This window comes from Salvia hispanica, chromosome 3 (assembly GCF_029641045.1).
Source record: "Salvia hispanica isolate PSC_SH4W2 chromosome 3, Shi_PSC_v1, whole genome shotgun sequence".
NCBI lineage: Eukaryota > Viridiplantae > Streptophyta > Magnoliopsida > Lamiales > Lamiaceae > Salvia > Salvia hispanica.
Genome location: NC_142694.1, coordinates 27,574,141 through 27,601,081, shown reverse-complemented (window position 1 = coordinate 27,601,081; position 26,941 = coordinate 27,574,141). Strand labels below are relative to the sequence as shown.

At 34.4% G+C, this 26,941-nt stretch overlaps 3 protein-coding genes across 4 annotated transcripts; 1 reads left to right on the top strand and 2 right to left on the bottom strand.

Moving 5' to 3' along the window:
- The first annotated feature begins 996 nt into the window (after positions 1-996).
- LOC125214790 (kinesin-like protein KIN-14E) lies at positions 997-11,448 on the top strand. The gene is made up of 24 exons (XM_048115947.2): positions 997-1,124; positions 1,603-1,863; positions 2,015-2,087; positions 2,198-2,329; positions 2,426-2,664; positions 2,838-3,165; positions 5,130-5,226; positions 5,325-5,506; positions 5,684-5,799; positions 5,968-6,070; positions 6,409-6,561; positions 6,676-6,822; positions 6,914-7,123; positions 7,319-7,483; positions 7,578-7,682; positions 8,060-8,200; positions 8,283-8,477; positions 8,643-8,769; positions 9,250-9,452; positions 9,539-9,721; positions 9,943-10,038; positions 10,184-10,381; positions 10,475-10,746; positions 10,902-11,448. Exons 2-24 carry the CDS (start codon positions 1,721-1,723, stop codon positions 11,092-11,094), a joined length of 3,801 nt encoding a protein of 1,266 aa, XP_047971904.2. The 5' UTR covers positions 997-1,124; positions 1,603-1,720; the 3' UTR covers positions 11,095-11,448.
- A 372-nt stretch (positions 11,449-11,820) lies between these two features.
- LOC125215334 (putative L-type lectin-domain containing receptor kinase S.5) lies at positions 11,821-14,694 on the bottom strand. The gene is made up of 2 exons (XM_048116723.2): positions 13,396-14,694; positions 11,821-12,832 (listed from the first exon to the last, which is right to left on the bottom strand). Exons 1-2 carry the CDS (start codon positions 14,621-14,623, stop codon positions 12,015-12,017), a joined length of 2,046 nt encoding a protein of 681 aa, XP_047972680.1. The 5' UTR covers positions 14,624-14,694; the 3' UTR covers positions 11,821-12,014.
- Positions 14,695-23,697: 9,003 nt separating this feature from the next.
- On the bottom strand, positions 23,698-24,509 carry LOC125212555 (uncharacterized). 2 transcript variants are annotated; one of them, XM_089067656.1, is made up of 3 exons: positions 24,133-24,509; positions 23,927-24,043; positions 23,698-23,866 (listed from the first exon to the last, which is right to left on the bottom strand). In XM_089067656.1, the coding sequence occupies exons 1-3, from the start codon at positions 24,430-24,432 to the stop codon at positions 23,765-23,767; spliced, it is 519 nt and encodes a 172-aa protein (XP_088923782.1). In that variant the 5' UTR covers positions 24,433-24,509; the 3' UTR covers positions 23,698-23,764. The 2 variants fall into 2 exon arrangements, with proteins under 2 accessions (XP_088923782.1, XP_047968720.1); XM_048112763.2 differs by having other exon boundaries at positions 23,698-23,842; positions 24,133-24,508.
- Positions 24,510-26,941: the final 2,432 nt, after the last annotated feature.

The window sequence follows — 26,941 nt, the reverse complement described above, 5'->3', positions numbered from 1 at the left end:
TTAGAGTTGTGCAATCATTGTGGAAGCATAAATGCTAGTACTCTGTACTCCTACTGGATGACGCTCAATGAGTCAAATACTTCCTACTTTTATTTTATTAATTTTTATTGATATATATATATATATATATATATATATATAGATCTATAATACGCCTATGGGCTAAGAGCTTTGAATCCTTAAAAAAAAATATAATTATAAAGTTAATATGAAGTTAATAAACAGATATTCGTTAATCAAGGCATTAAGTGCATAATTATTTGCATTGACATTCTTTCGTATAAAGGTGAGGAAAATAAATTGAAGTAAAGAACTTTTTACTAAATGACATTAAGAAACAGCCAAACATGAAAAACAAACGAATTTTCATGTATTCATAAAAAAGGAAAGTAGTAACCCTATTTTATTCGGGTCATAATTTAAAGATATAATGTCTTTGCCGGGATTAATTTGTAATTTTATACTTTTATTTTTAATTAATCTATAAATCTATAGTATTTTGTGCATAGACCTTCTTATCCTCTACCACCTAAGATTACAGTAATCTTTTAACCAAAAATAATATTTCATCTATTACAATAAAACATACTAGTACTATATATCGTAAGCAATTTTAATTTCCCCCTTTTGGATTGACAAATATAGTAGTTAGTAAAAATCTTTATTAAATTTTTGATTCACATTATCTCAAACACACATTAAAAGTACAAAAATTTAGAAGAAAAAAAAACTCTTTCACCTATGTGCTTGGATTTATAATTAATTTTGTTAGTCATAGACACATAGATATTGTGCTTCAATATTGTTTTTTTATTTATTTTAAGTGTGCTAATCAATAATACTATCTTTTTCTATAGCGATACAACATATTCACACAATTTAGTTTGAAATTTGAATATCTATATTGTTATACTGCATTGTGAATATTGAATAAATTTGTAGGAGTACTACTACTATTTTTATAAGAATATTCAATTGAATTTAATTTTAAAAAGGACAAATGTTATCGTAGAAGAAAAGAAAATTTAAAAATCCAACCTTTACCCACCTTCTTCTTGCTTCACTCTCCCCAGTTGGATTTGGGCAACCGAAATTCCTCCATCAGACATTGATTAGCTCACGCGGTACATTCTGTGCTCTGATTTACTTATCGCTATTCCTTGTTTCACTAGATTTGTTTCGTGCATTGACTTAACTTCCTTCAATTTGGGCATTTGCGGAGTGTTTTTCCTTCACTTTCTGCTGCCATTGTTGGCGTTTAGTGCTTACTATCGTCTATCCGTACTTCATTCTAGTTTAACTTTTGTGATCTTAATTTTTTGTAAATTCATTCGGTCTTCTCAGCTGCAATTTTCGTAGTTAGATGCTGTTAATCCACTGTTTTATGTCTGGAATTTGTGCCGGATCTCAGAGATTGGGGTTTATCAAATTCTGATCTTAAATAGGGTATTCTTTTTTGTAAATGCGATTCGTTACTTCTGCTTAGGTTCTAGTCTGTTCCTCATTTCTGGGCTACTTTTAAAAAAATATAAAATTCGGTAGCTTTTATTATTGTTATTGTTGGGATTTATATGCTGATTGTTCATTGTTGTTGCTGTACAGAAATTTTTCCCGAGATAGACAAAGGGCTTGATTGATTTAATTCTGATAAGAGAAATAGAAAAAGAGAAAGAACTATGGTTTGAATTGATCTATTGGGCATTCGTGCTGCTTACAAGAAATGGCAACTGATATGGCACACAGTTTGAGATCAAGCAGGTCTTCATTTGGCTCTAGCAATGGGTTGGGGACCCCTTCACACAACTCTTTTGCCACCTCAAACGGTGATGATTATGACTCCGATGGTTCCAATTTTGCTCCACTGTAAGTTATTTCATTTCATCGCATGTGCTACTTTTGAATTGCGTTTATATGTTTTTGGTGCGTAGTGAGAGATTGAGTTGGATGTAAATCTAGATTTTTAAGATTACAATGCGGTTACGCCAACCTTACTGATTTGTCATTTGAGTTGCAGTACACCGAATACACTATCTTCAGCTATGCCACCTGAACTTGCTGGTGCTTTACCACTGATTGACAAGTTCCAGGTGAATATACAAAAGTTTCTTTTTTTTCAGATATTGCAATGAATGATACCCATTGTATTTGGGTGTGGATATTCAACCTCGTTAGTCTGTAATGATTTTTCTTCATTTAGGTGGAGGGATTCTTGAGGGCTATGCAGAAGCAGCTTAATTCAGCTGGAAAACGTGGTTTCTTCTCAAAAAGGACATCTGGAACACAAGTTCGAGAAAAGTTCACCTTTGAGGATATGCTATGTTTCCAGAAGGTATTGAGCTAAAATATTTGTATAGCTAAAATATTTGTATATTAATGTTCATCTTTACCATTTTGTGTGCTAAATGTAGATTATACCTTTTGACAGGAACCTATACCAACTTCGCTGCTTAAAATAAACAGTGATCTTATTGGCAGAGCAGTTAAGCTGTTCCAAGTCATCCTGAAGTATATTGGGGTTGATACCTCTGATCGAGTTTCTCCAATGAGCTTAGATGAACGCATTGAGCTTGTTAACAAACTATACAAGCAAGCTTTGAAGCGTTCTGAACTTCGTGATGAATTATTTATGCAAGTGTTGAAGCAGACAAGAAATAATCCTGATAGGTTTGTTTTTAGATTCCCAATTTGAAGTTCTCAAATTCTTAATCTAGTTGTTGTTACTCATCACCCTAGTGCTTTTATCTAGGTGCCAATACTGGTTGATACACTCTCCTTTATTACCATTGCTCCACGCAGCTTGCTGATATGTAGTTGGTCTTGTGCTGTGTTGTAAACAGGCACTCATTAATTAGGGCATGGGAGCTGATGTGTTTATGTGCATCCTGCATGCCCCCTTGCAAGGAAATCGGTGGGTATTTGTCCGAGTATGTACATACTGTGGCACACAGTATCAGTAATGATTCTGAAGTACACGTCCTTGCCATGAACACATTGAATGCATTAAAGCGTTCTGTTAAGGCTGGACCACGGCATACAATACCTGGACGTGAGGAGATTAATGCTGTGCTGACTGGGAAAAAACTCACAACTATAGTTTTTTTCCTGGATGAGACATTTGAAGAGATTACATATGAGATGGCCACAACTGTTGCTGATGTTGTTGAGGTACTAATCACACTTCCTCATGTGTACACTGTACACATACATTTCATATTTGTCAGTCGATGTTTTTATTTTGTTTAAACAAAAAACCAATTTCTCTACTACGATCTCTCATGAGGTTATTAAAGGATCTTCCCAGCCTGAACTGTTATTCACAACTTGGCATTCATTGGCTCTTTTTATTTACCTGCTTGTTAGTGATAGAGCGAAAGACGATTGGGACAGTAAACAAATGAACTTGACTGAATGATGTAATGATAAATAATATTTGACCTACTGCCCTAGTGTCCCTGCTGCCCCCCGCCTTAAGTGAATGATGTAACGATAAACAAAATTTTGTTATTAAATAATAATAATAAAAATAATATATAGTAATAATAAGAATAAGTTAATATAATCAATAATATTAAAATTATATTAAGATTTTCTTAATAAGTTGGTAGTATTAGTTTATAACATATAATCATGAGAAATAGTATAATAATGTTTATAGTTATTAATTAGTATTATAATTGAATATAATTCATAATTTCAAATTTTCATTAAAATTTTATTAATTAGTTTTTACTAAATTATAATAAAAACATAAAATATTGATAATAATTATTATTATGATGATGATGATGACGGCTTTATATTTTGAAATTTGAACTAAGACTTTAAGTATTAGGCATATTATATAGTACTAATGACTTTATGCTTTCTTTATTGTTTTAATAGTTGATATATTACATTTTTTTATTATTTTCTAATTTTTTGAATTGATATATGTGTATATTAATAATATTTTATTAATTTATTTATCAACCGCCACACCGATGCGCCATATCCCTTTCGCGGTTTTTCAGCTGGCCGCCGTAAGCCGCCATACGCCATCCATAACATTGTTCTTAAGCTAGTAGACACGAAATATGAGATTCACACGTGATTCCATATTTGGGTTTGCCAATATGCTTATTTTGCTTTCACCTCGTGCAATTGTGCTCTCTATGACACAATAAGCAAACCTTTATTGTACCCTAATTTTTAGAAATGTAGATAGTGTACGGAATTGTTCTGGCTTATTTGTTTCATTGGAACAGCAATTCTACTTCTCACTGCATTTATATTGCAAATTTGAAGCCTGCAGTAGTACAAGCACTTCTACTTCCTTTGCCTTCATCTGTTCATCATTGTCCAATGTCACTAGGTAGTTGTTTTGGAAGTTATAGTTTATCACATAAACGTTCTCTCTATCCCTCTTTGTAGAGAATGGAAAGTTGTGTGCATACCAAGAGATTTTGCAGATGATGAATCATGGGATGACACAATAAATAGTGTACATGATTAAGAGAAGATTTTCTTTGGGGCCAATGGGGCGTGATAAAGAAGAGCATAGTATGGTCTACCGACCACATAACTAGTTTTTCTCTTATTGGATAGCAACTCTCTGTAGGGTAATTAAGATGATTTGGTCACAATTGATCTAAACTTATTGACGTATATCCTAAAAAGCCAATAGGACTAAGATATGTTTAACTCCATGAGGATTAAATTACATCAGCATAGGCAATCAATTGGATTCAAAACCTTGAGTAATCCAATAACACAGATGACAGACCAAGATAATAATATCATGCTTCTCTTGTGGTGTATGTCCTCTATGGGAAGATTGCTCATAATATTCAAACTATTAGTACATGATGCTTCTTGTCTAGCTACAAATATTATGGGCCTCTCTCTCCCTCTCTCTCACATTCAGCGCACGGAAAATAGATATAGTTGGTAGTTCTTGATACAATACAACATGAGTATACAGATATGTAAGTCCTTTTTTTTAATTTAAAGTTTATATTTTATTAAGTGTAGTTTCTGATTTTGGAAGCTGGTTAATTTTGTTATGAATTAGAAATGGGGAGATATTTATTTACTTTTTATGGTCAAAATGTATTCTTTACCAACTATTTGTCGTTAATTTAAACTCACAGGAGCTTGCTGGAATAATCAAATTATCGCCATATTCTAGCTTCAGTTTGTTTGAGTGTCGCAAGGCTGTTGTTTCAAAATCAGCGGACCCTGGAAATGGTACTCATGTTGATGTAATTTGTTTAAATTATCAAGGAAAAACGTGCTTCTAGTTATCCATCATAAATGCTAACAATCCATTCTCATATGTTCTGTAGAGGAGTATATAGGTTTGGATGATAATAAATATATTGGTGATCTACTTGCTGACTTTAAGGCTTCAAAGGACCGAAGTAAGGGGGAAATTTTACAGTGCAAACTCATACTAAAAAAGAAGCTATTTCGGGAGTCAGATGAAGCTATTACAGACCCAATGTTTGTGCAATTATCATATGTCCAAGTATGTCCCCTCTCCTCATATCTGTCTTTCTAAATTTGATTATATTTATATACTATATGATTTTTTATTGCTAATTCACTTGCTTCTTTTGTTGAACCTGATTGGCTCAATTTCAAGTGTAATGCTAACTAATTCTTGACAGTATCTTCCTCTGACATTCTTTGTTCCTTTCTACAGCTACAACATGATTATGTATTAGGAAATTATCCTGTGGGAAGAGATGATGCTGCACAGCTATCTGCTTTGCAAATTCTTGTTGAAATTGGATATGTTGTTTCTCCTGAAACATGCACGTCAGTGGGCTGACTCTGTTTCTCTTTCCCTTTGACTTTGTGTTTTTAATGTTTCTTGATTTAGTCTTCAACTTGTTTATTTATCGTTATTTAACTTGTAATCTTGTAAGATATGGTTACACTTGTTGCTTAATTTTTTCTCTTTTGTTTGTTTATTCACATATCCAGAGATTGGACATCGCTTTTGGAAAGATTTCTCCCAAGACAACTCGCCATTACTCGAGCCAAGAGAGATTGGGAGCTTGATGTTCTTTCCCGTTATGGTTCCATGGTGAGAAGGATTATTTTAATTTCATTTTTCTTGACTACCAGTAAATATTGTCTTTTCTTAAACATCATTATGCTTTTCTACATTTACAATGAATTGGGTAACTTTAGGCATTTGTAGTATAAAATGGACAATAATATGCTTATAATTTTTCTACTTATCAATAGCTTGCGTAACTTCATTCTCTGCCACGTTGTATCTCCGGATTATTCAAGTCCTTTACAATATTCTTTATTTCATTTACTTTAGATTCATGCCATAGGTATTTAGGGGTATAAGATTATACTTTTAAATACTATATAAATGGCGTTTATATTGTTGTAAACTGTGTCAAACTTCAGGAAAATTTGACAAAAGATGATGCTAGACAACAATTTTTGCGGATCCTGAGAACACTTCCTTATGGGAACTCTGTGTTCTTTGCTGTCCGTAAGATTGATGATCCCGTTGGGCTCCTTCCAGGGAAAATTATTCTAGGCATTAATAAGCGTGGGGTAAGTCTGATTTCTAATGGTATTTAATACCACAAGTCTGATTCCTATTTCAAAATGGCATTTAATACCACAAGATGATCCAATGCCTAACTATGAATGCTTGTTTCCCCAAAGGTTCATTTCTTCCGTCCTGTGCCAAAGGAGTATCTTCACTCGGCTGAGTTAAGGGATATAATGCAATTTGGAAGCAGTAATACTGCTGTATTTTTTAAGATGAGAGTTGCAGGTGTCCTTCATATATTTCAGTTTGAAACTAAGCAGGTCAGCTGTTCGCGATTTTTGTTCATATATTTTGTTCTTTGTATTCCTTTGTGTTGTTACTCAATTATCTCTGTCAATCTTATCGAATCAGGGGGAGGAAATCTGCGTTGCCCTTCAAACACATATCAATGATGTAATGCTTCGTCGGTACTCCAAAGCACGTGCAGTTGCTAATGGTTCAGTTAATGGTTCGGTCAATGGAAGCCCTTCTAATAATGTTCGACCTCCTTTGGACGCAAATGAGAAGCGTGTTCTGGAATTGTCAAGATCTCTTCAAGAATCCGAGAATAAAGTTAATCAAGTGAGTTTGTGAATGTCTCAAGTAATTGCTAGTCAACTCTAACATATTGACTGTATTTGTTCCCACGACTAACTTCTGCTATTTTTTTCTTGAAATCTCTGCTTAACTAACACTATGTTACTCATTGCTATTTTACATTACAAAGTATCCTATATTTCTCTTCAAACTCAGACAATTCATACTTTTGGTTTTCAGTTGCAAAAGGATCTGCATGAAATGCAAAAGCAAGAATTGGAGATGAAAGAAGATTTGGAGGGTCTGAAAGGCAGACTAAGGTCTGAGAAAAATTATTTAGAAGAAATCATCTGTGAACGTGACAAACTGAGAAACTTGTGTGATGAAAAAGATTCAGCAATTCAGGTAGGAATCTTTGAGAAGAATGTGCTCAATCTCCATTGATGTTTGCCCAATCTCCATTGATGTTTGCCAAATCTCATCCTCCAATCGCCTGTAGGCTGCTTTATTGGAGAAACAGAAGATTGAGGTGAAGTTGGCAAAGCTGAATAGCCAAGGGGCGGAAAACAATATGAGGAAAGAGTTGCTTGAAACAAATAATAAGGTATACATGCGTGGCTTTTCAATATCTTTTTTCCCCTAAGAGTGTTCTTTTTGGTTGCAAATATATCATATGAAAAGGAGGGAAATTTTTATCACACTAATACCTATGATAATAATAATATTATTAGGAATCGGAGTGAACAAGAAGAGGGAAAATGGGCTGACCGGGGAAATTTTTTTCTATCCTAGGGAACATGTGAAAAGAGTAGAAAATGAGTGAAAATATATGTTGCCCACCCTTATCCATCAAAGAGAACACACCCTAAAAGTGTTGTGATTACATGTTATTTTATTCACTTCAAATAATTGGTCAATCCAATTTGCTGCATTTGATTTATTCTTCAATATTGACCATCTTGTTTTGATTTTTATGAACAGGTCTTGCATAAGATTCAAGATGATTTGAAAGCACGCACAACTGAGTTGCATGATGCAGAAGAAACCAATAGAAAACTTGCGAGTGAAAGAGCATCTCTTGAAGAGAAACTTTCAAGGCTTCATAAGAAGAATGCTGATGAGGTAACGATATCGTATTTTTCTTTATTTGGACAACTCTTTATAGCTTAAATGACCTTAAACTGCTGTGGCACTTCGAATGCAGATTGCTATTTTTGAGAGTAACTTTGAACAAGAACGAAAGAGCTTGAAGCTTCGCGTTTCGGAGCTTGAAAGGGAACTGGAAGTGGCCACGCAAAATTTGGTTGCAGCAAAGTCATCTCTTGCCCTTAAGGACACAGAGATCTCTGCAGTGCAAACTAATCTCAGAGAATTGGAAGAACTTAGAGAAATGAAAGAGGTGGGATCTTCATGTCACCAGTTTTTTCCTTTATTTAAATTCTGAGACTTGTTATGTGTGCATGAGAGGTATTTTTATGAGTTGATATTAGTGTTGCATTATTCAAAAGATAATAGACTATAATGTTACATTGTACATACATTTAACGGTTGGTTCCTTGAGCAGGATATTGACAGAAAAAATGAGCAAACTGCTGCAATTTTGAAGATGCAAGGAGCTCAATTGGCTGAGATGGAGGCACTTTATAAGGAGGAACAAATTATGAGAAAAAGATATTTCAACACGATTGAAGGTACCACTGACACTCTAGCTATTCTTGATTCTGTCCTCTGGCATGTTTCCGTTAAAGGAATAATATTCAACCATGCACACCCATATAATCCCCCTATATGATGCTGTTGAGCTATTCCTATCCTGATCTGTTTTGTGCTTGGATTTAATATAAAACTTAAAAATGTATAGTTTTTGTGTCATTACTCTTCTGCCTATAAAGTCTTAGATTTGAGAATTAGTTGGCTTCATAGTTCATACATTAGTTTAACGATACAATATTTTTCAGAGGGAAAATTGCTACATCTTAGATGAAACTATAACATCCCAGAACCCAAAAAAGGAACTTGAGCATGTTAATATAAGAAAAAAGATATCTAGTTTTGTTTCAAAGTTTAGTGGTCTTCCTTTGGTGTCAAAATGTCTATGGTATTAGGAATGTCCTTTTCCAATTTCCTTATTTTGTCAACGACTATGCTTTGACACTTCTCTTATTATCCAGATATGAAAGGAAAGATTCGAGTCTATTGTCGACTAAGGCCTCTCAGTAATAAGGAAATATCTGAGAGAGAAAAAGATGTTCTGAGAAATATTGATGAATTCACTGTAGAACATACGTGGAAAGATGACAGATTGAAACAACATTTGTATGATAGAGTTTTTGATGGATATGCCACTCAAGATGATGTTTTTGAGGACACCAAGGCAAGTCTTATAGAATTTTGTGTGGTTGGCTGTGACATACATTCTCACTAATTTGACTAACATGGTTGACTTTTCCTTTAATGCAGTACCTAATACAATCTGCTGTGGATGGATACAACGTTTGCATATTTGCATATGGGCAAACTGGTTCTGGGAAGACATTTACAATATATGGATCCGAAGAAAATCCTGGGCTAACTCCACGTGCTATATCAGAACTTTTTAGAATTATGAAGCGGGATAGTAAAAAATTCTCATTTACTCTAAAGGTAACAAACTTTGTACTTGCAGATGGAGTTTTCCATTCAACAAAATATTGTCCATTAATAGAACCAAATTGTGTGATTGTTTTATGTTTGAATAATCTGAATGATTTTGTAGCTGATTTCTTCTTAATAATAAAACAAAATCTGAAATCAAAAGCAAGAAGCATGTATTACCAATTTGTATTTGTTGTATCATTGTCTAATATATTTAAGAACATATGCAGGCATACATGGTGGAGTTATATCAAGATACCCTAATCGATCTCCTGCTCCCAAAGAATGCAAAACGTTCGAAATTGGAAATTAAAAAAGATCCAAAGGTATTGCTGATATATGCATAAATGAATCTAAACTTAACTCCTTATGTTTGGAATTTATGATTTTCTTTCATGCTACATTTAGATATATTTCCTTGGTTGATATCCTGAAGTTGTTTAATGATTTTGTACTGTTTTTTTCTAATAGGGAATGGTTGTTGTCGAAAACGCGACGGTCTTATTAATTTCATCATATGATGAATTGAGAAATATTATTGAAAGAGGATCTGAACAGCGTCACACAACTGGGACAATGATGAACGAGCAAAGTTCGAGATCTCATTTAATCTTGTCCATTATAATTGAAAGCACCAACCTTCAAACTCAGACAATTTCCAGAGGAAAGGTATTGTATGATTGTATCAATCTGATTGTTCTAATTGTGTAAACTGATCAACTTTTTTTACTAACGTTAATAAGCATCCTAAACTTCGTGCAGCTAAGCTTTGTTGATCTTGCTGGATCTGAACGAGTGAAGAAATCAGGTTCTTCTGGTGACCAGTTGAAAGAAGCCCAAAGTATAAACAAATCGCTTTCAGCCCTTGGAGATGTTATTGGTGCTTTATCTTCCAGCAATCAACACATCCCTTACAGAAACCATAAACTGACCATGTTGATGAGCGATTCACTTGGTGGTAATGCCAAAACATTGATGTTTGTCAATGTGTCCCCCGCACAGTCCAATCTGGACGAGACCTACAACTCTTTAACGTAAGTTAGCTTTTGCGCCTTACTTAACTAGGACAATATTATCTTGTAAAGAAAGCAATCTAACAACTCATGCTTATTTCGTCTGTGTAAACTACCTTCATTGATAAAGCCACAACGAAGTTAAGTCTTGACACTTGTGATTCCTTGTGCTTCAGGTATGCATCTAGAGTCCGTTCAATTGTGAACGACCCTAGTAAAAATGTGTCGTCTAAGGAAGTAGCTCGACTGAAGAAGTTGGTAGCTTATTGGAAAGAGCAGGCGGGCCAAAGATGCGACGACGAGGAGCTAGAAGAGATCCAAGAGGAACAGACCCCCGGAAACAAGTCAGATAATCGCCATTCTATGTGAGGTAGGTATTTAAGCTCTATGCAATGCTTTGGCAAAGTTTCCCGTCTCGTTGGCTAAGGATATACGTATTCTTGGAAATACAGCAAGTGATACATCTCGTAGCATAGCTTGTCAATAGTTGTTTGCATTGCTTCCTTGCTGGTATCTACGTCCTCAAATTTTGTTGTGGCAAGAATGCTTTCTGTAGGGATACCTACCGGATTCCTAGTTTTGTATAGTAGAGATGTATGTATATTGTTGAGATTGCTACCAATATTTGGGACTACGCCTTCCTATCTCTCATATCATTGTACTCAAAAGTTGTAAATATGATATCCTACAATTATTTATTCTGACCGACTCAAGTTCATTTAATTCCCTCAAACTGTCCACATGAATATTAATATACTCTATTATGCTTCTGTAAGGGTTAACGAACATTTCAATTATTGGTGATTGCATTCACTGAAGTGATAAAAAATGTCAGAATTCAATGTCATTATAAATTCTTAAAGAATTGACACCCCACTTAGATTTAGGTATTTATGGCTATACAAAATTTAACGAATTCATATTCAACGAAACATGTTATGTAGTTTGAAACAGAAAATCGTTATGTTAGATTTGACTTAAGAATGGTGCAATGGTTTTATAAAGGCATCACCAAATTTATCTAGGGGTGGGAAGGTTTCGATAATTTTTTTAGTACGATAAGTGAAGTATCTCAACAAGTATTGAATTCTCAGATTTAACTATGCACATGTGGTATTTTATCATACACATTCGTCAAAAATATACGTGTTACATGACAACATGGACTGCACTTTGACTGCTGCTATCTGGATAGAAAATCTTGGGATTTCCCATCCAACAACAAATTAAACTAACAAATTTGTATGCTAAACAAACAAGAGATAGAAAGAGATCGCTCATCCAATGCACTAGACCAAGGAGGAGTCAGTGTAGCCAGTGTAGCTCTCCCTGCTAAGGTACTGCCCACTCCACTCGGACCCCAAATGTGAAGTGGTCTCGGTGGCGGAGCCCGTGTCCAAACCCATGGGCCCCGCCGCTGCAGGCCACACGAATGCTGGCTTAAACGGTGGGACCACGGGGGCAGCCACCGTCCCCGATATGATCTGCACTATCGCCTGCGTCTTAGGCCTCTCGGCTGCGATAGGGTGCGAGCACGCCAGCCCCAGCAGCAGCAGCCTCTCCGCCTCGGGCCCCACAAAGTCTTCCCCCAGCCTCGGGTCCACGGCCTCCAGCAGCCGCCCGTCGCGATGCAGATACCACACCCAATCGACCAGCAGCTGGAACCCGCCGATCTTGGCCCCGGGCCGCCTCCCGCACACGAGCTCCAGCACCACAGCGCCAAACGCGTAGACGTCCGACTGCTGCGTGGCCTTGCCCATGTGGAAGCACTCGGGCGCGATGTACCCCATGGTGCCCAGCACCCCCTCTGCCTCGGCGTAGGACGTCTTCTCGTTGTCTAGCGCCCTGGCCAGGCCAAAATCACCGAGACGGGCATTGAAGTTGGAGTCGAGCATGATGTTGCTGGCCTTGAGGTCGCGGTGCACCACCCTCTGTTCGTACTCGTTGTGAAGGTACTGCAAGGCAGAGGCCACGCCTGATACGATCTTGTAGCGAACGTGCCACCCCAGCGGCTGCACGTCCGGCCCCACGAACAGGTGCTTGTCTAGGCTGCCGTTGGGCATGTACTCATACACCAGCAATAGCTTCCCATACTTGTGGCACCACCCTAGATAAATTAACATAACACAATCATTATTTACTTTTTTTTTACATGGTAAATTTATGGTAGCATTTCGCCATCAAATATGACTCACCGTTCACGACAAAAACACAATATATATTGCAAGTTGAAATATTTAGGGGGATGCACGTTTGAATAATGTCAAGTTGTTGGTTGAAGAGTATGAAAAATAGTCGCTTTCGATGTTTAGTTTTGAATAATTTGGTTTGGACCAAAAGAAAGGAAGGTTCATCAAAATTGGATGAGGTCAGAGGATTTGGTCACCATGACAAGAGACGACAACATGGGCTTTTTCATAAATTTTGACATTCAAGACATTCCTATTGTTAACCATTAAAATCTGAAAAAAAAAAACCTGAAATGACATAAAAACCAACTAATTTTGTTATGAAATAACATCAACTTATATCAAGAAATCTCATAAACATACTTGGAATCCTATTCAAACACAAAATCAAGTTGCAGAACATCACATCATTGCATATTTAATTTTCAGATTTTAAAAAATGTGGGACTAACTAACTAGAATATGACATTATTGTACGTACCGAGTAACTTGACAAGATGGCGGTGGCGGAGACGGTTGATGATGGTGAGCTCGGCCAGGAAATCGTCCTGGCCTTGAAGGCTTTCCCTGGAGAATCTCTTGACGGCGATGTCGAGATTCTCCTTGGCCAGATTCCCCCGGAAAACCTCGCCGTAGCCGCCCTGGCCGAGCTTGTTCCTCTCGTCGAAGCTGTTGGTGGCCTTCTTCAAGTCCTTGAACTCAAACTCCTGCGGCGTCCCGGGAAGGCTCCGCAGCGCCCCCACCAGATTCGGATTTGAAATCGCCCGCCGCTTCCGGCAGTAGTAGACCAACCCCACTGCGCCCAGCGCCAACACCACCGCCGCCCCAATCCCCGTCCCCAGCCCGATCACCAGCCAGTTCGGATCCTTCTCAAAGTGCTGCACAGTCAGATTCCACCTCCGAATACAGTTGAGCTGCGTCATGTCCCCCGTCGACGCCGCGAACCCGAAATACGAGTACTGGCTCACGTGCTCCGTCAGATTCAGATCGCGCTCGATTATCGCGTCCCGTGGCTTCAGCGGGGTGGAGGCGTTCTGCCCATGCTGCTCCGCAATGTAGACCTGGATGCGACGGCCGTCGTATTCAACCCAGACGTTGTAGAATCGGGGGGTGAATGAGGCTAGCGTGATGTGGTGCGGCGTCAGAGGCTTCGCCACCACAGATCTGACGCTGTGGAGATTCAAACCGATGTGGTTGCTGTCTGGATCGAAGCCTTGCTTGGAGGTGTCGAGCTCGACGGCGACTAATTGATTAGCGGTGGAGTTACTGTCAGTGGAGGCGTTGGTGAATCCGAGATAGCCGCCGGTGCTTCGTGCCGGCAGGCCGGCAGGGTGGTCGGGGACGATGACGAAGGCCAGACCTCCACCTTCAGTTCCAGGATCTTTGGGAAAAATGTTGACAAGGAAGGAGGTGCTGAAGGAGGGCTGGCGAGCTCGATCTTCCCAGAGGCGAAAGCGCTTGTTGAGGAGGATGCGACCGGAGAGATTGGAGATGTTGACGACAGCGGTATTAGCGGAATCCTTGGTGACCTGAAGAGCATCAAGGTGGATTGATGCATCGCCTTGTTGAATCAAGGTGTCATAGTCTCTAACCGGGTCGAATTTATCGTAGCTTGTTTTGAACGTTTTCACCTTTTTGCCTTGTGCAACTACGGTGGCCAGCAATATCACTACAACGGCGGCGGCGGCGGCAGCGGCGGAGGAGACCATATGGAAATATTTGGAATCGGAGTTAGGATTTTGGTTTTAGACTGCACTATAGTTTCATATTTTCTATAGTATTCATTTAAATAAAGTTGAATGGGAGCTAAAGTTTGAAGTTGCTATAAATAAATTAAAATACAGTCATTGGTCGTCTCACTCTAGCCTGCATTTGCTTGGAACTTGCTATTTTCCAGTTTTTTTTAAATCTGGTTTTGTAATTTGCAAAGCTGACTTTCCAATATATTTCGTAACACAAGAAAATTATACAGTACTAGGAATTTTTCTAATTGAGGAATACACATTCCGTCCCACGCACTTTGACCAAGTTTTAAGAAATATAAAGAAAAGTTGATAAAAAAATTTAGTGGAATGTGAGACCTACTTTTTTATATTGATTTTATAATAAAATGTGAGTGAAATGAGTCAGTGGAATGTGAGACCTACTTGTAAAAAATGAAGTGCTACTCTTAATTGGGGACGTACCAAAATGGAAATTAGTAGTAACTCTTATTCGGGGACGGAGGGAGTACTTATTTGTACAAAGTGAAGTAGTCCGGGTCCGGATCTTGGTCAATCACATGCTCAACTCGAATCTCATCTGATTCACGAACCGTTATACGTTGGTAAGATGTATCTATAAAATACTCCATTTAAGCTAATAAACTCAAAATTAGGTTAGACAATTTTCAACCTTGTTCTTTACGTTATAAGATATAGAAATACTCAAACTCAAAAGGAGGATTGGTAAATCACAGTAAATCTAAGTAAATATAAGCATGTTCTTAAAAAAAATAATAAATCTAGCCCGTGCACAAAGAGAGTCACCACAATGATGAAGCGCGCACAAGCCATATTACAAAGCCCGATTTCAAAATAACTTGATTAGATATAGTTTTTGGAAATATGATACTCCTTCAATATATCAATAACTATCTCATTTTTACCGGTTCAGATTTTTAAAAAATTGTTTAACTTCTTAAAGAAAGAGGTAGAAAAAGATAGTAAAACATGCATCCTATTTTTATATATTCCCTCCGTCCACCCAATATAGAAGTTTTTGAAATGACATGCATATTTTAATGCAAAATTGGTAAAATAAGAGAGATATAAAAAAAATTGTGTTAGTGAAAAATGAGTCTCACCTTATTAGAGAGAAATAAATATCCTAAAATAGAAAATTTCTATTTTTAAGAACAGATCAAAAAGAAAAGAGTTTCTATTTTTAACTGACGAAGGAAATATTAATTATATAATAAAATATGAATTAAGTGAGTTATTAAATTGAAAGACTCACTTATAAAAAATGACTCCACTAGAAAAATGGTTATTTATAAAAATATATACTCCACTAAAAAAATGGTTATTCATGAGCGGACGGAAAAAAAAGGGATAAATGAGATATTTAATGATTGAATAGGGAGAGCAGAAAAGATTAGCAATTCAATCTACAAGGACGGCTGATAGATTTATTAGAATTTTTTTCTAAGACAATTACCGTATTAATTAAACCTATTTGGTTGTTTGAAGTTACTATATAAGAATATAGAATGATTTTTTTAATCGCGAGTACTTGTGAAAGTTGAAGAGTTGAAAACATCATTTATAGAAGAATAATTTCATAAACAATAGGAGTAGATCTTTTGAGATACTACGAGTATATATAAGCAAGCATCGATTTTATTTGATTTCGGATTCCGACATCGCCATCAATAACGCATAATTAAGTTTCTTTACTAACAAGGCTTATCTTCTTAGATAATTAAAAAATTAGCCTATAGGCTATAAATACTTTTTTAAAAGCTTATCTTTACATCTCAGGACCACCAATGGAATATAAAAAATTCTTCAACACTAGTGAAGACCAGGCACAGATACTGATATTAATTATTCTTGCACATGAAATCACAAAAAATAATTTATTTATATATGGAAGGGTTGTTTCGTTAATTCGTTTGATGCTTGTCTAGAGACAACGAAAAATCATTGTTTCTTAAAAAAAATTAGTAGGTTATTTTTATCAGTCAATGACTAATTAAACTGATGATAATACATTACGTAGTGTAACAGTGTTCATTCATTCTTTTCCTCCTAAATTGAAATGTCAATTAGTATATTAATCAAACTATTTTTACAAGAGGGAGAAGGTAGTAATATAACAGTAGTATGTTTCATTATTTATACGCAAAATATTTTCTTACATTACAATTACATTTATATATATATTCACCATCATCATGACATGTCATATCACCATGTCTATCAAGCATGAAAATAAAGGGAAAAGAAAAGGAAAGTCGAAATATCCACTTATCTAGATGGAAAATCCTAGTCAATATTACTATTCAATTAATTTGTAAATTACCAAATTGTATAGTAGTGTAATTACTGATTAGACTATTCAATTGAAAATATATATTGCTTCATTATAATTTCCCAACGCGTTAAAAAATAATCTCTGACTTGAGACAAGTGTAGACATGTAACTACGCAACCGTTATTAACAGTGGAGTACTGTTTAAGCGTGGAATTCCATAATATTAACATATTTTAATTATGTTAGGGGGTGTTCGGTTGGTAACACTAAATCTCATGATTAAATATGTATCATGTTTGGTTCATAAGATTTACTCCCTCAACTTAATCCTAGATGGTAGTCTTATGATAATTAATTATAGTTTTTCTCTTCCAACTAAAATAATCCCACAACTTAATTCTAGATGGATAGTTCTATGATAATTAGTCATGACAACCGAAAACCACCTTAATATATTAGGACATATTATTAAGTCTATACTGTTAATTAAATTTAGATGAATTCATCCATGATCAATTTAAAGGTAGTAGTAGTACCATTCTTTTACGAGATTAATCTAGCTTAAGACATCTAATTAAGATAAAAGTAAACGGCTAGCTTTTATTTCTAGACAATGGAATAGTATTAGTACCTTCCTTTTATGACGCAGGTGCATTACATAGAGTGAATAGAATTATTGAAGTATATATATTAGACGTGATGTAATCAATTGCTAACTAATTACCAATTCTAAATTGAGATTAATTTTCAACCATTAGATTAGAAGATCTTGTGGTTAATATGACGTCAAGTGTAATATATTTTAAATTTAAATAATTATCAATTAAATTAAAAGGGTATTAATGTCAAATCCTATATGTAGTAATTATAACTAAGTACTTTCGCTCTCCTTAAAATCATCTCAAATCTTTAAATTTACGTAATTCTCTCAATTTAAATTATTTTTTCGCAAAAAATATATCAAATTAAAGATAATTTAATAAGGATTCCAACGAGATCTCAATTGCATATGTTCCGACGACGTTCGGATGATGAAATTTGATATTTTTTATTTTAGTTTTCGTAAATGTTGATATCCAGATTTTTATCAACAAATACATCAAAAAATCTCAATAAAACCATGTAAAAATCTCAATAAATATGTGTTGATATTTTCTTGTAGTAGTGTTGATATTCTTATATCATATTGTTGATATTTGTAATACACAATGTTGATATAAAAAAACACCCACGAAAATTATCATATAATAACATAATGACGATATTACCCTTTTGTTGATATTTTGTCTACTATTTATTGAGATTTGTGAGCTTTAATCTCATCCACTCATTTTAAAATCCAAGGATGGAGATTTAGTCTTGATTTTGGATTAGGGTGCTATAAGCATTAGAATAAAACCCTATATTGGATATATATAAATTATATTTACACACCATTCAATCATAATAACATTGGTTAGACTGAGACACATACATATGAACATAACCTTGTGTTTGCCATGATTTTATGCACATTTTAAGAAATATTTTAAAGTTCTAGGAAGTTTTGAACTTCTTATTAGAAAAAAGTGGCATTTAGGATGAAATCATGAAAAGGACGGAGAGTTGTTTTTTTTTGTTAGACTAATAGTGTCAATTATGCATTAGAAAAAATGTCACTATGAAAGTGATATATTCACTCCAACATTAGTGTATGCGAGACAAGTATTAGAAATGAAATGAGTCACTCACTTCTTAAATGCCCTTATAAAGTGGAGGGTTATCCATATTTTTATAGATGAGCTAGGATCGTTACTAAGTCGATGTAGAATAAGATTTAAGAGTTTTTAACATGCCCCCTCACGTGTGGGCCGGAATGACACAATGGAACTTCAATCACATGGGTAGGCAAGAGAAGAGATAAAGAGATATAATCCATCATCGACTTGGGTCATACTATATTAAAAATGAGCTACTCACCCCTTAAAAGAACTTATGAAAAGGAGGTTATCCTTATTTTTATAGATAAGCTAGGATCGTCACCAAGTTGACGTGGAACAAGATTTAAGAGTTTTTAAAACAATAAGCTTAAACCTGAGCATATAAACCAAACTTCGAAATATAGTTAATTTTGAGTATCAGATTTGCGTGGAACTAATAAACAAACATTATAGCATATTAAAATAGATATTCTTGATCATAAATTTTTTACTAAACTTATATTATACGTATAAAGGATGAGTATATTGAAATAGAAAGAGAGAAAAAGGGACCAAATACACCACTTTTCTTTACTCGGTGAATTATTGGAAGCTTTGGTTAGTGGATGCTATTATTATTATTATAGATTAGATATTTAATAGTTACTTTTATAAAACATGCAACTTTATTCGATCCAGCCACAGCCAGTCTTCACATGTCATTTATAATCATTTTTTTGCTGCAATTCCTATCTTTTGAATTTGTCTTCTTATTGATTGAAAATGACAACTTTAATCATTTTATTTATTTTTCTTTCAATAATGTCGGATAAAGCAAGGATTTGAAAATGAATCGCAAATTCGTAGTACCCGAAAATTAAATGGGAAATAATATTATTTTCTCTATATGGACACTTTTGTTTTTTATCACTTAATTTCTGTTCGAAACTAATATTGAATCCGCCTTATAAATAAAATATTATAAGGAGTTTCTAGCTAGAATGTAATTTGTCTCCGAATTGTGTTAAATATCTATGCATTTTTAGTTTGTGAAAGGTTCCATGCGTATTTAATTACATAGTAGTACTAATAGATTTAATGGAGAATGAGTCGTATTAATAAAGAGAGCACGAGGATTATACTTTAATACATGCATACACGATCAAGTTAATAACATAAAATTTGTGACACGACACATCTTTAAGTCAATTATGCTTTATTTTAAGTCAATTAATTCAGACGTAAATTATTTTGTGGATTTTGACAATGTTGGTGCATTGTCTCGCGATCCTTCAAAAGTTTCGCTTCGATTAATTGCATTTTATATTAAATTAATACATAATATTATATTAGTCTAAAAAAATAGTTTTGGTAGTCGTAGATACGAGTTTTAATATAAATTTGTAAAGTAAGAGAGATAGAGAAAAAAAATGGTAGAAGTGTTGTTAGTGAAAAATAAGACCTGGCCACATTATTAGAAAGAAAAAATTACTATAAATATACTAATTTTAATGGATGATCCAAAAATAAAAAACAAAATTATTTTTCATTAACGACTGTAGTATATATGTTATGATAAAGCGATAATAGTTGAAAGTATCTATTGGATGAATTATGAATATGTTATTAAATCAAAGGGGATATTTTGGTTGACTAGAGAAGGAATTCTAGAAGGATAGTAGTATACTAGTAATATTGAATAATGTAAGCTGTAAGAAGAGTTGTTAGGGATCCGATCATAACTAATTATCGTTTGAACTAGTTGATTAAGAAAATTGGTTTAAAAATTTTAACCAATCAAGGCTAAGTCGACTCGACTAGCTAAACATAAACTAAACACGTATTTTATTGTTTAGTTTTAAATCATTTTCAGAAGAAAGTAGGAGTATTTTTTATTCTCTCAATCAAATTTTATGGGTAGCAAGAATAAATATTTGATCTTGAAAGTGAAGTGAAGTTACTTGACATTTAACTTGCATCCAGATCTTGTACGTTGAAAATCAGTGTTTATTTCTTCAAAAGACTAGATGCTTGTTTTTTCTTCTTTCCCCAAAAGAGAGAGTATTATTGATATGAGACTACTTTTCTGTGCCTTTTGTTAATTAGGTAAACATGTCCACTTTTGTTAATTAGGTAAACATGTCCACATTCAAATAGTTAAATATTTTGTGTAGTGGAGGATTATAAAGAACATCTTAAGTCTTAACATAAGGCATAAAACATGTGACTCATAAATTAAACGTCACACACAATATTTACACTACAATTTTACTCTCTTACATAATCATGTAGCTAAGTTAAATGTAGGGAGTACTTCTTCTTCTCAGGGAAATGTTAGCATAGTGTATTAGTGCATGTGACATTTTTGAGCGATCTTTCCACAAATTTCGTGTAAAATTAAATTGATGCAAATTGTCTAAAAAATAATTTTATCACATGGGAGAAAAGATTTATGGAGTAATATTAATTCTTCGAGGCATTGTCCAAAATTAAGTACCCAATCAAATTAATGGGGCTTAAGTCATGTTGAATTCATAAAACGAACACACAATAATAATACTCCTACTACTATTATGGAGTAATATTTAAATACAAAAAAATTATCACAATCTTTATACATTATTAAATGTTATACTAATTACTAAATCTAAATAAATATTCTTTCTTCACTAGTAATCACTTCAGTTTTTTAAGATCAAACCCAACAAAAGAAGGTATGGTCAAAGAAGACTGGTGGCCGAATTTCAAAGGCTCCACTCACTCTCACTCATGTCAACTGGCTCCACCATTTATCTTCATTTACCCACGAGTTTAATATTTATAATATTATATACTCCGTATTAAATATAACAAGTAGATTCGCGGAAAATGCGTCGAATTTATTTATTCGATTCCACCAAAAACAAAACCAACTCGATTTCTCCAAAAGAGAGAGAAAGACCCTTAAATCTAAAAAATCAAATCCTCAGAATTCCAATAGAATATCTAAAAGAAAAGAAAATGAAAGAAATGTCGAACCCACAACCATATTTACTAGGATATGATTTGATACTTTGCAAGGTTTTTGAGCATGATTCAGCAATTTGTAATCCTACAGAATTTGTGCTTGATCAATGCTTATTTAATTGGAAATCTTAGTTTTGTCAATTTACATATAAGAATTCATTAGTAAATAAATTAATCTATAACAAATTGAAGTGTAAGTTCAAGTCAAAACTAGAAAACGAGGATTCAGAGTCAGGAGAGATAAGTTTGGACAATGAGTCATAAATTCGTTAAATAATAAATTAGGTAATAAACCAATCGAAATTGGAGATTTCATGTTTTAAAATTTTAATCAGAACATTATTAATCTTTGTGGAGTTGGGCTCTACACCTAGTAGCTCCAAAGAATAAAATCCTTCGATACTATTGTTAATAGTAGTAATTTTTTAAGGTAATAATGCTCAGTATATTTCTTGGTTATAATTTTGTGTTATATTCCTTGTTTCTTGTTTATTTCTTTGTACTTCTACATGTTATGGCTTTGTTGATTTAGGATGTAATCTGTCTTTTTTTAATTTCATTTGCTCTGTTTCTAATAGACGTATTTTTTTTATATAGTTTGGGATTTATATGTGTCTGGCAATAGTATTTTTAGCTTTTATACTTCCTCCGGATACGGTAGGAAATTATGTTTTACTGAAAGTCTTGTTAATGTGCTCTTTTTATCCGTTGTTGAATTTCAAGTCACTAATAATTTCGAATTTGATTATTTTGTTCTCATAAGATAGAAAACATATAATCTATGACCGAGGGAGATTGTTGTGTTGAAACTAGAAAGCATGCTTTGCATCTTATCAATAGTTCTAATCTCATATTGTGTCAAGGACTCAGGATCGAAAAAAAATTGGTTATCACTTGACACTTATCACTCATAGTCATAATTTGAAACAAAAAATAAAACCATCAATCTCTACGAACATATTGTAAAATTGTTTTTCTATAAAACACAAAGTGAATATTTATCGTATTTTTGGTAATTTAAAAAGTGTTTATTTTTTAAATTTTTATCTATTGATTTGGGATACAATTGTGAGAAGGGGCAGGGACGGAGCTAGACTTTCAAATAAGCCAGTGCTGAAATCTTTAAAAAAAAAACAAAAAAAATTGCAACATTAATTCTTTCTTGATTCAAATAAGCCGTAGCCCCGGGTCACTAACTATGTTTTTCGGATTAACTTCAACATTGACTCTTTCTTGATTCAAAATCGCACTCTGGTCATTAACTATGTTTTCCGGATTAGCTTCAACACTTGAATCATTCCTTGATTTTAGTAGGAGACCTCTGATATGATTTTGCCGTTGCTGACCTGTTGTAAATTGCGGTGCGTCTCTGATGATTTTAATAGGAGAAGAAAATTAATTGTATTATAAATTTGGGCTTCGATGTTCAAGTAAGGCTATTTTAGTTTTTCTATCATATATTAAAGGCCCAAGTTTTATAGTCTAATATACAATATAATTAATGACCCAGTTAGAAGCCCAATTTCATCAATGTTGTCTTCTCCAAATTGGGATCTGCTCAGACTACTCTTTTCCAGTTTTGCCGTCGCAGACTCGCAGAAGTTCAGGCCATCCGAACTCCGGGTCACGGCTGCATAGGGGTGGGTATGGGTCTGGTTCCGGCCAAGCCCCCGCGGCTGCATAGGGGTGGGTATGGGTCTGGTTCCGGCCAAGCCCCCGCTGGAGCGGTGGCTTGGCCACCTCCCTGAGAAGGGGTGTATTGTAATAATAACTTTTCTTGCTAATTTGCTAACTCATCGACGCATTATGCAGTGTATTGAAAATGTCAACATGATCACGTTAAAATATCAACTAGAATTAAGAAAATCAGCAACAAATCACACCTCATCCTAAGAAAGTACTACTACTATATAGCACCTACCACAATTCCTCCTCCACCCACACGAGCATGTGTGATGGACCCCACCATCAATCGTGTAATATCTCTGTCTATAGTAGTCTGAAAATTTCACAGAGCAACCAACAATGTTAAAACTAGGACAAATCTTGAGATGGGTGAATGCAAATCAAAATGGTGGGAATGGGATCGAATGCACAACAAAATTGATATATTATGGTATATACATCCAGCCAGAAATACAAGTAAGTTCAGAGAAATCCATCCCTCCGATCTTGTTCCTCCGCCTCTTTATTAGCTGCTTCAACCGATTTGTACCAAAGAAATGCCTGCATTTGAATCATCAACCAATTCTCATAATTTATTATACGGAGTACCATTTATGTTGAAAATTGAAATCAAATTTAACTCACCGAAGTGGGGATGCCAGTGAATACAAAGAACCCCAGCACAGGCGCATACAATACACTGTCCGAACTCAATACCCCAAACACCGGCTTCTCATTCACGTACTCAAAAATTGACCCAATCTGTACAAATCAGGATAAAATTCTAACTCCAAAAAAGAGCAATCTTGATTCAATTCCAAAGCAAGAAAGAAAGAATGTAAGTAAAGTACCGCAGCAATGGCGGTGATGCTGGATGCGATCAAGTAAGCGTAGAAGGGAACCTCCACGCCCGATGAGCTCTCTTTCTGGGTTTCTTCTCGGGCCCACGGTGGAGGCTCTTCCGAACCGGGCTGGGCCCACTGAGGAATTGAAGGGTCTTCCACACTGCCATCGTCTTTCCCTTTTGAGGCGGCCCTCACTCGAATCCCAACCTTCAAATTCTGTTTCTTTGGATAGGCGAAAGCTGGTGACTTCAATAGCTGCCGAGCTGCTGATAAGTGGAGACAAGAAGAGGCTAATGCGGCGGCCATGCCGGAATTTCAACAACACAGGGGAGCTTTCAGATATTTCAACTTGTGGTTGTGTGAAACTGCCAATGGATAAATTATGATATTCAGATATAAATTCAAAATTATTTTCGATTTAATATTATTCAACTTACAATATTAGTACAATGATGGGAGATATAATAGGCAGTCATAAAATGCAAACTTTATATATTGTACAAAATAGTAGCAATAGAAAGGTCAACACAATATCAACACCGTATTAAAATGTATTGATATTTTTTGTTGGTATTAAATAACAATCCAAATCATAATTTAAAATTTGTACAATAATTAAAGTTTGCATTTTATACATTTCTATAATAATATCCTTTGTTCTATTCATTATATGATTCATTTTATGCAATAGTATTTTACTATTCGTTGCTTCCGATAATTTGTAAAGAATACTCATAGGCCATGTTTGGTTGCCAGGATTCTGTCTGCGAAAGTAATCTGATTCCTTAAATTTTAAATTCTTGTGTTTGTTTCAGTTTTTAATCAAACTGGGAAAGTAATCAGAATCCGATAACAAGGAAAGTTAGTACAACTTTCCAGGATTCTGAATCCTAACTTTTTTTAGGTATTCTTTTTCCCAGTTTTAGGATTCTTACATATTTAAGCAATATAGTATAATTTTATTATTAATAATGATAATAATAATAACATAATAATAATAATAATAATAATAATAATAATGTTTTTAAAATAATTTAAAATTATAAATCATACTTAATTTCACTATAATAAAAAAACTATAATTAAAATTATCATAATTATAACTTATTTTATAATAATTCATAATAATAACAATAATTTATTAAATAATTAAAATACAATTAAATAATATAAATTTTATAATAAATAGTAAATATTTTATTTTATAAATTAACAATTAATCAATAAAGGCAATTTTAATTTATAAAATTTAGGAATGATGGTATAGTGTTACTTTAAGAGATGTTGACATTTTAACGCACCTTTATCCATAGATTATTAAGTTTAATAAACATCTCTAATTGGGATGAGCTTCTAAATCATGAATTACTCTATCCTTTATATTTTAGAATGCAGTGACATCTTATTCAAAAGCTTGTTTATCTGTTTTATAACAATAAAAATATCACTTTCATTCTAAAATTATGTCAAAGACGATACTAAACACCAAATACTCACCGCTAAAAATGAGATAAATACTTCAAACAACATTTGTAGTTGAAGAAATGGCTGCAATCCTACTCTTTTCTTTTCCTAGTTCAAAACAAATCTATCCACGAATCAGATGTTGCAGACCGAAACAAATAGTATGAGACACAAAACTTACAAATAAGAATATTGATAGTGGAAATACGAGAATTATAATAAATGTACAAGTTCTTTTATTGCAATAGGATGATTTCGTAAGAGAATAACAAGTTATAAAACAAAGTAAACTCAATAATAGTAAAAATACGAAAAAAAGCCCAAAGATGATCAGAGACTTAAAATTCGCACTGTGGCCATATAACTTCTTTTAGCGAGCGAAAAAGAAAATTTAGGTTGCTTGAAATTTGCATGGAGGCCATATGACTTGAAATTTGCACGGTGGTCATATGACTTGAAACATCATATATGTATTGTTACATCAACATCAGAAACGCGTAATTAAGTTCTTCACTAACAACAAAATTGTTGCTTGGTTATTTATGGAATTATTTTTCTATATTTACCAACTTTTCACCTTCGATGAATAAAAATCGATACTGTTTTCAACTTTTCAAAACCAGATAAAAAGAACTAGCAAATTCAAGAGACCAATGATGTAGAGGATCCAAACACAAACACCCCGAACGAAAATCCAACTCCATATGGTGTACTTCGCCGCTGCCGCCGTTTTAGTCATATGCTTGGAAGTCGTGGTTGTGGAAGACACAAATATGAAAATGTTCACGGGAAGCTACACTAATTTCGATGCAGCTAGAGACAAGGACACGTTTATTCAGGAAGGCAATTCATCAATCCACCTTAAAGCTCTGCTAGTAAGTGGTTCCTATATCATCATCACCAATCTCTCCAGCTGCATCCTCCTCAGCAGTCACTTTCGCCTATAGAAAGATCCAGCTTGCCAACCCTCATTAAACACATCCTTCCTTCGTTTTTTTATGTGGGGAATATGTTGGGGATAATCGCAGCGGAAATTGCAAAACAAATAAATTCACAAAAGAATCTATTTAGGTGATTATGTGGATCGATTCAATTTCATGCTTGAACATGTAGAAACATATAATTGCGCAATTAATCACATAATTTAATTTAAATTATGTTGTTAAATACTTACAACAATGATTCTCCAAAGAATCGAAGTGGCTTGCTACTTCTCCACGTGTAGATCTTGAAGCTTGATTATGAATGCAAGACCAAAGATCTTCTAACCTATGACCCTTAACTCTATAGATCTAAATTCCTTGTGGGAGGAATCTCTTAGAAATTATAAGAATCTTGAAGGAGAGGACAA

Bases quoted from the DNA above. Each gene is read 5' to 3' on its own strand.
- LOC125214790 (XM_048115947.2), top strand. From the start codon at position 1,721: ATGGCAACTGATATGGCACACAGTTTGAGATCAAGCAGGTCTTCATTT. The intron at 7,124-7,318 runs GTGAGTTTGTGA...TTTGGTTTTCAG, and splicing joins CCGAGAATAAAGTTAATCAA to TTGCAAAAGGATCTGCATGA. The intron at 8,201-8,282 runs GTAACGATATCG...CTTCGAATGCAG, and splicing joins ATAAGAAGAATGCTGATGAG to ATTGCTATTTTTGAGAGTAA.
- LOC125215334 (XM_048116723.2), bottom strand. From the start codon at position 14,623: ATGGTCTCCTCCGCCGCTGCCGCCGCCGCCGCCGTTGTAGTGATATTG. The intron at 12,833-13,395 runs GTACGTACAATA...TAATTTATCTAG, and splicing joins CCATCTTGTCAAGTTACTCG to GGTGGTGCCACAAGTATGGG.
- LOC125212555 (XM_089067656.1), bottom strand. From the start codon at position 24,432: ATGGCCGCCGCATTAGCCTCTTCTTGTCTCCACTTATCAGCAGCTCGG. The intron at 24,044-24,132 runs GTACTTTACTTA...TGATTTGTACAG, and splicing joins GCATCACCGCCATTGCTGCG to ATTGGGTCAATTTTTGAGTA. The intron at 23,867-23,926 runs GTGAGTTAAATT...ATAAATTATGAG, and splicing joins TCACTGGCATCCCCACTTCG to AATTGGTTGATGATTCAAAT.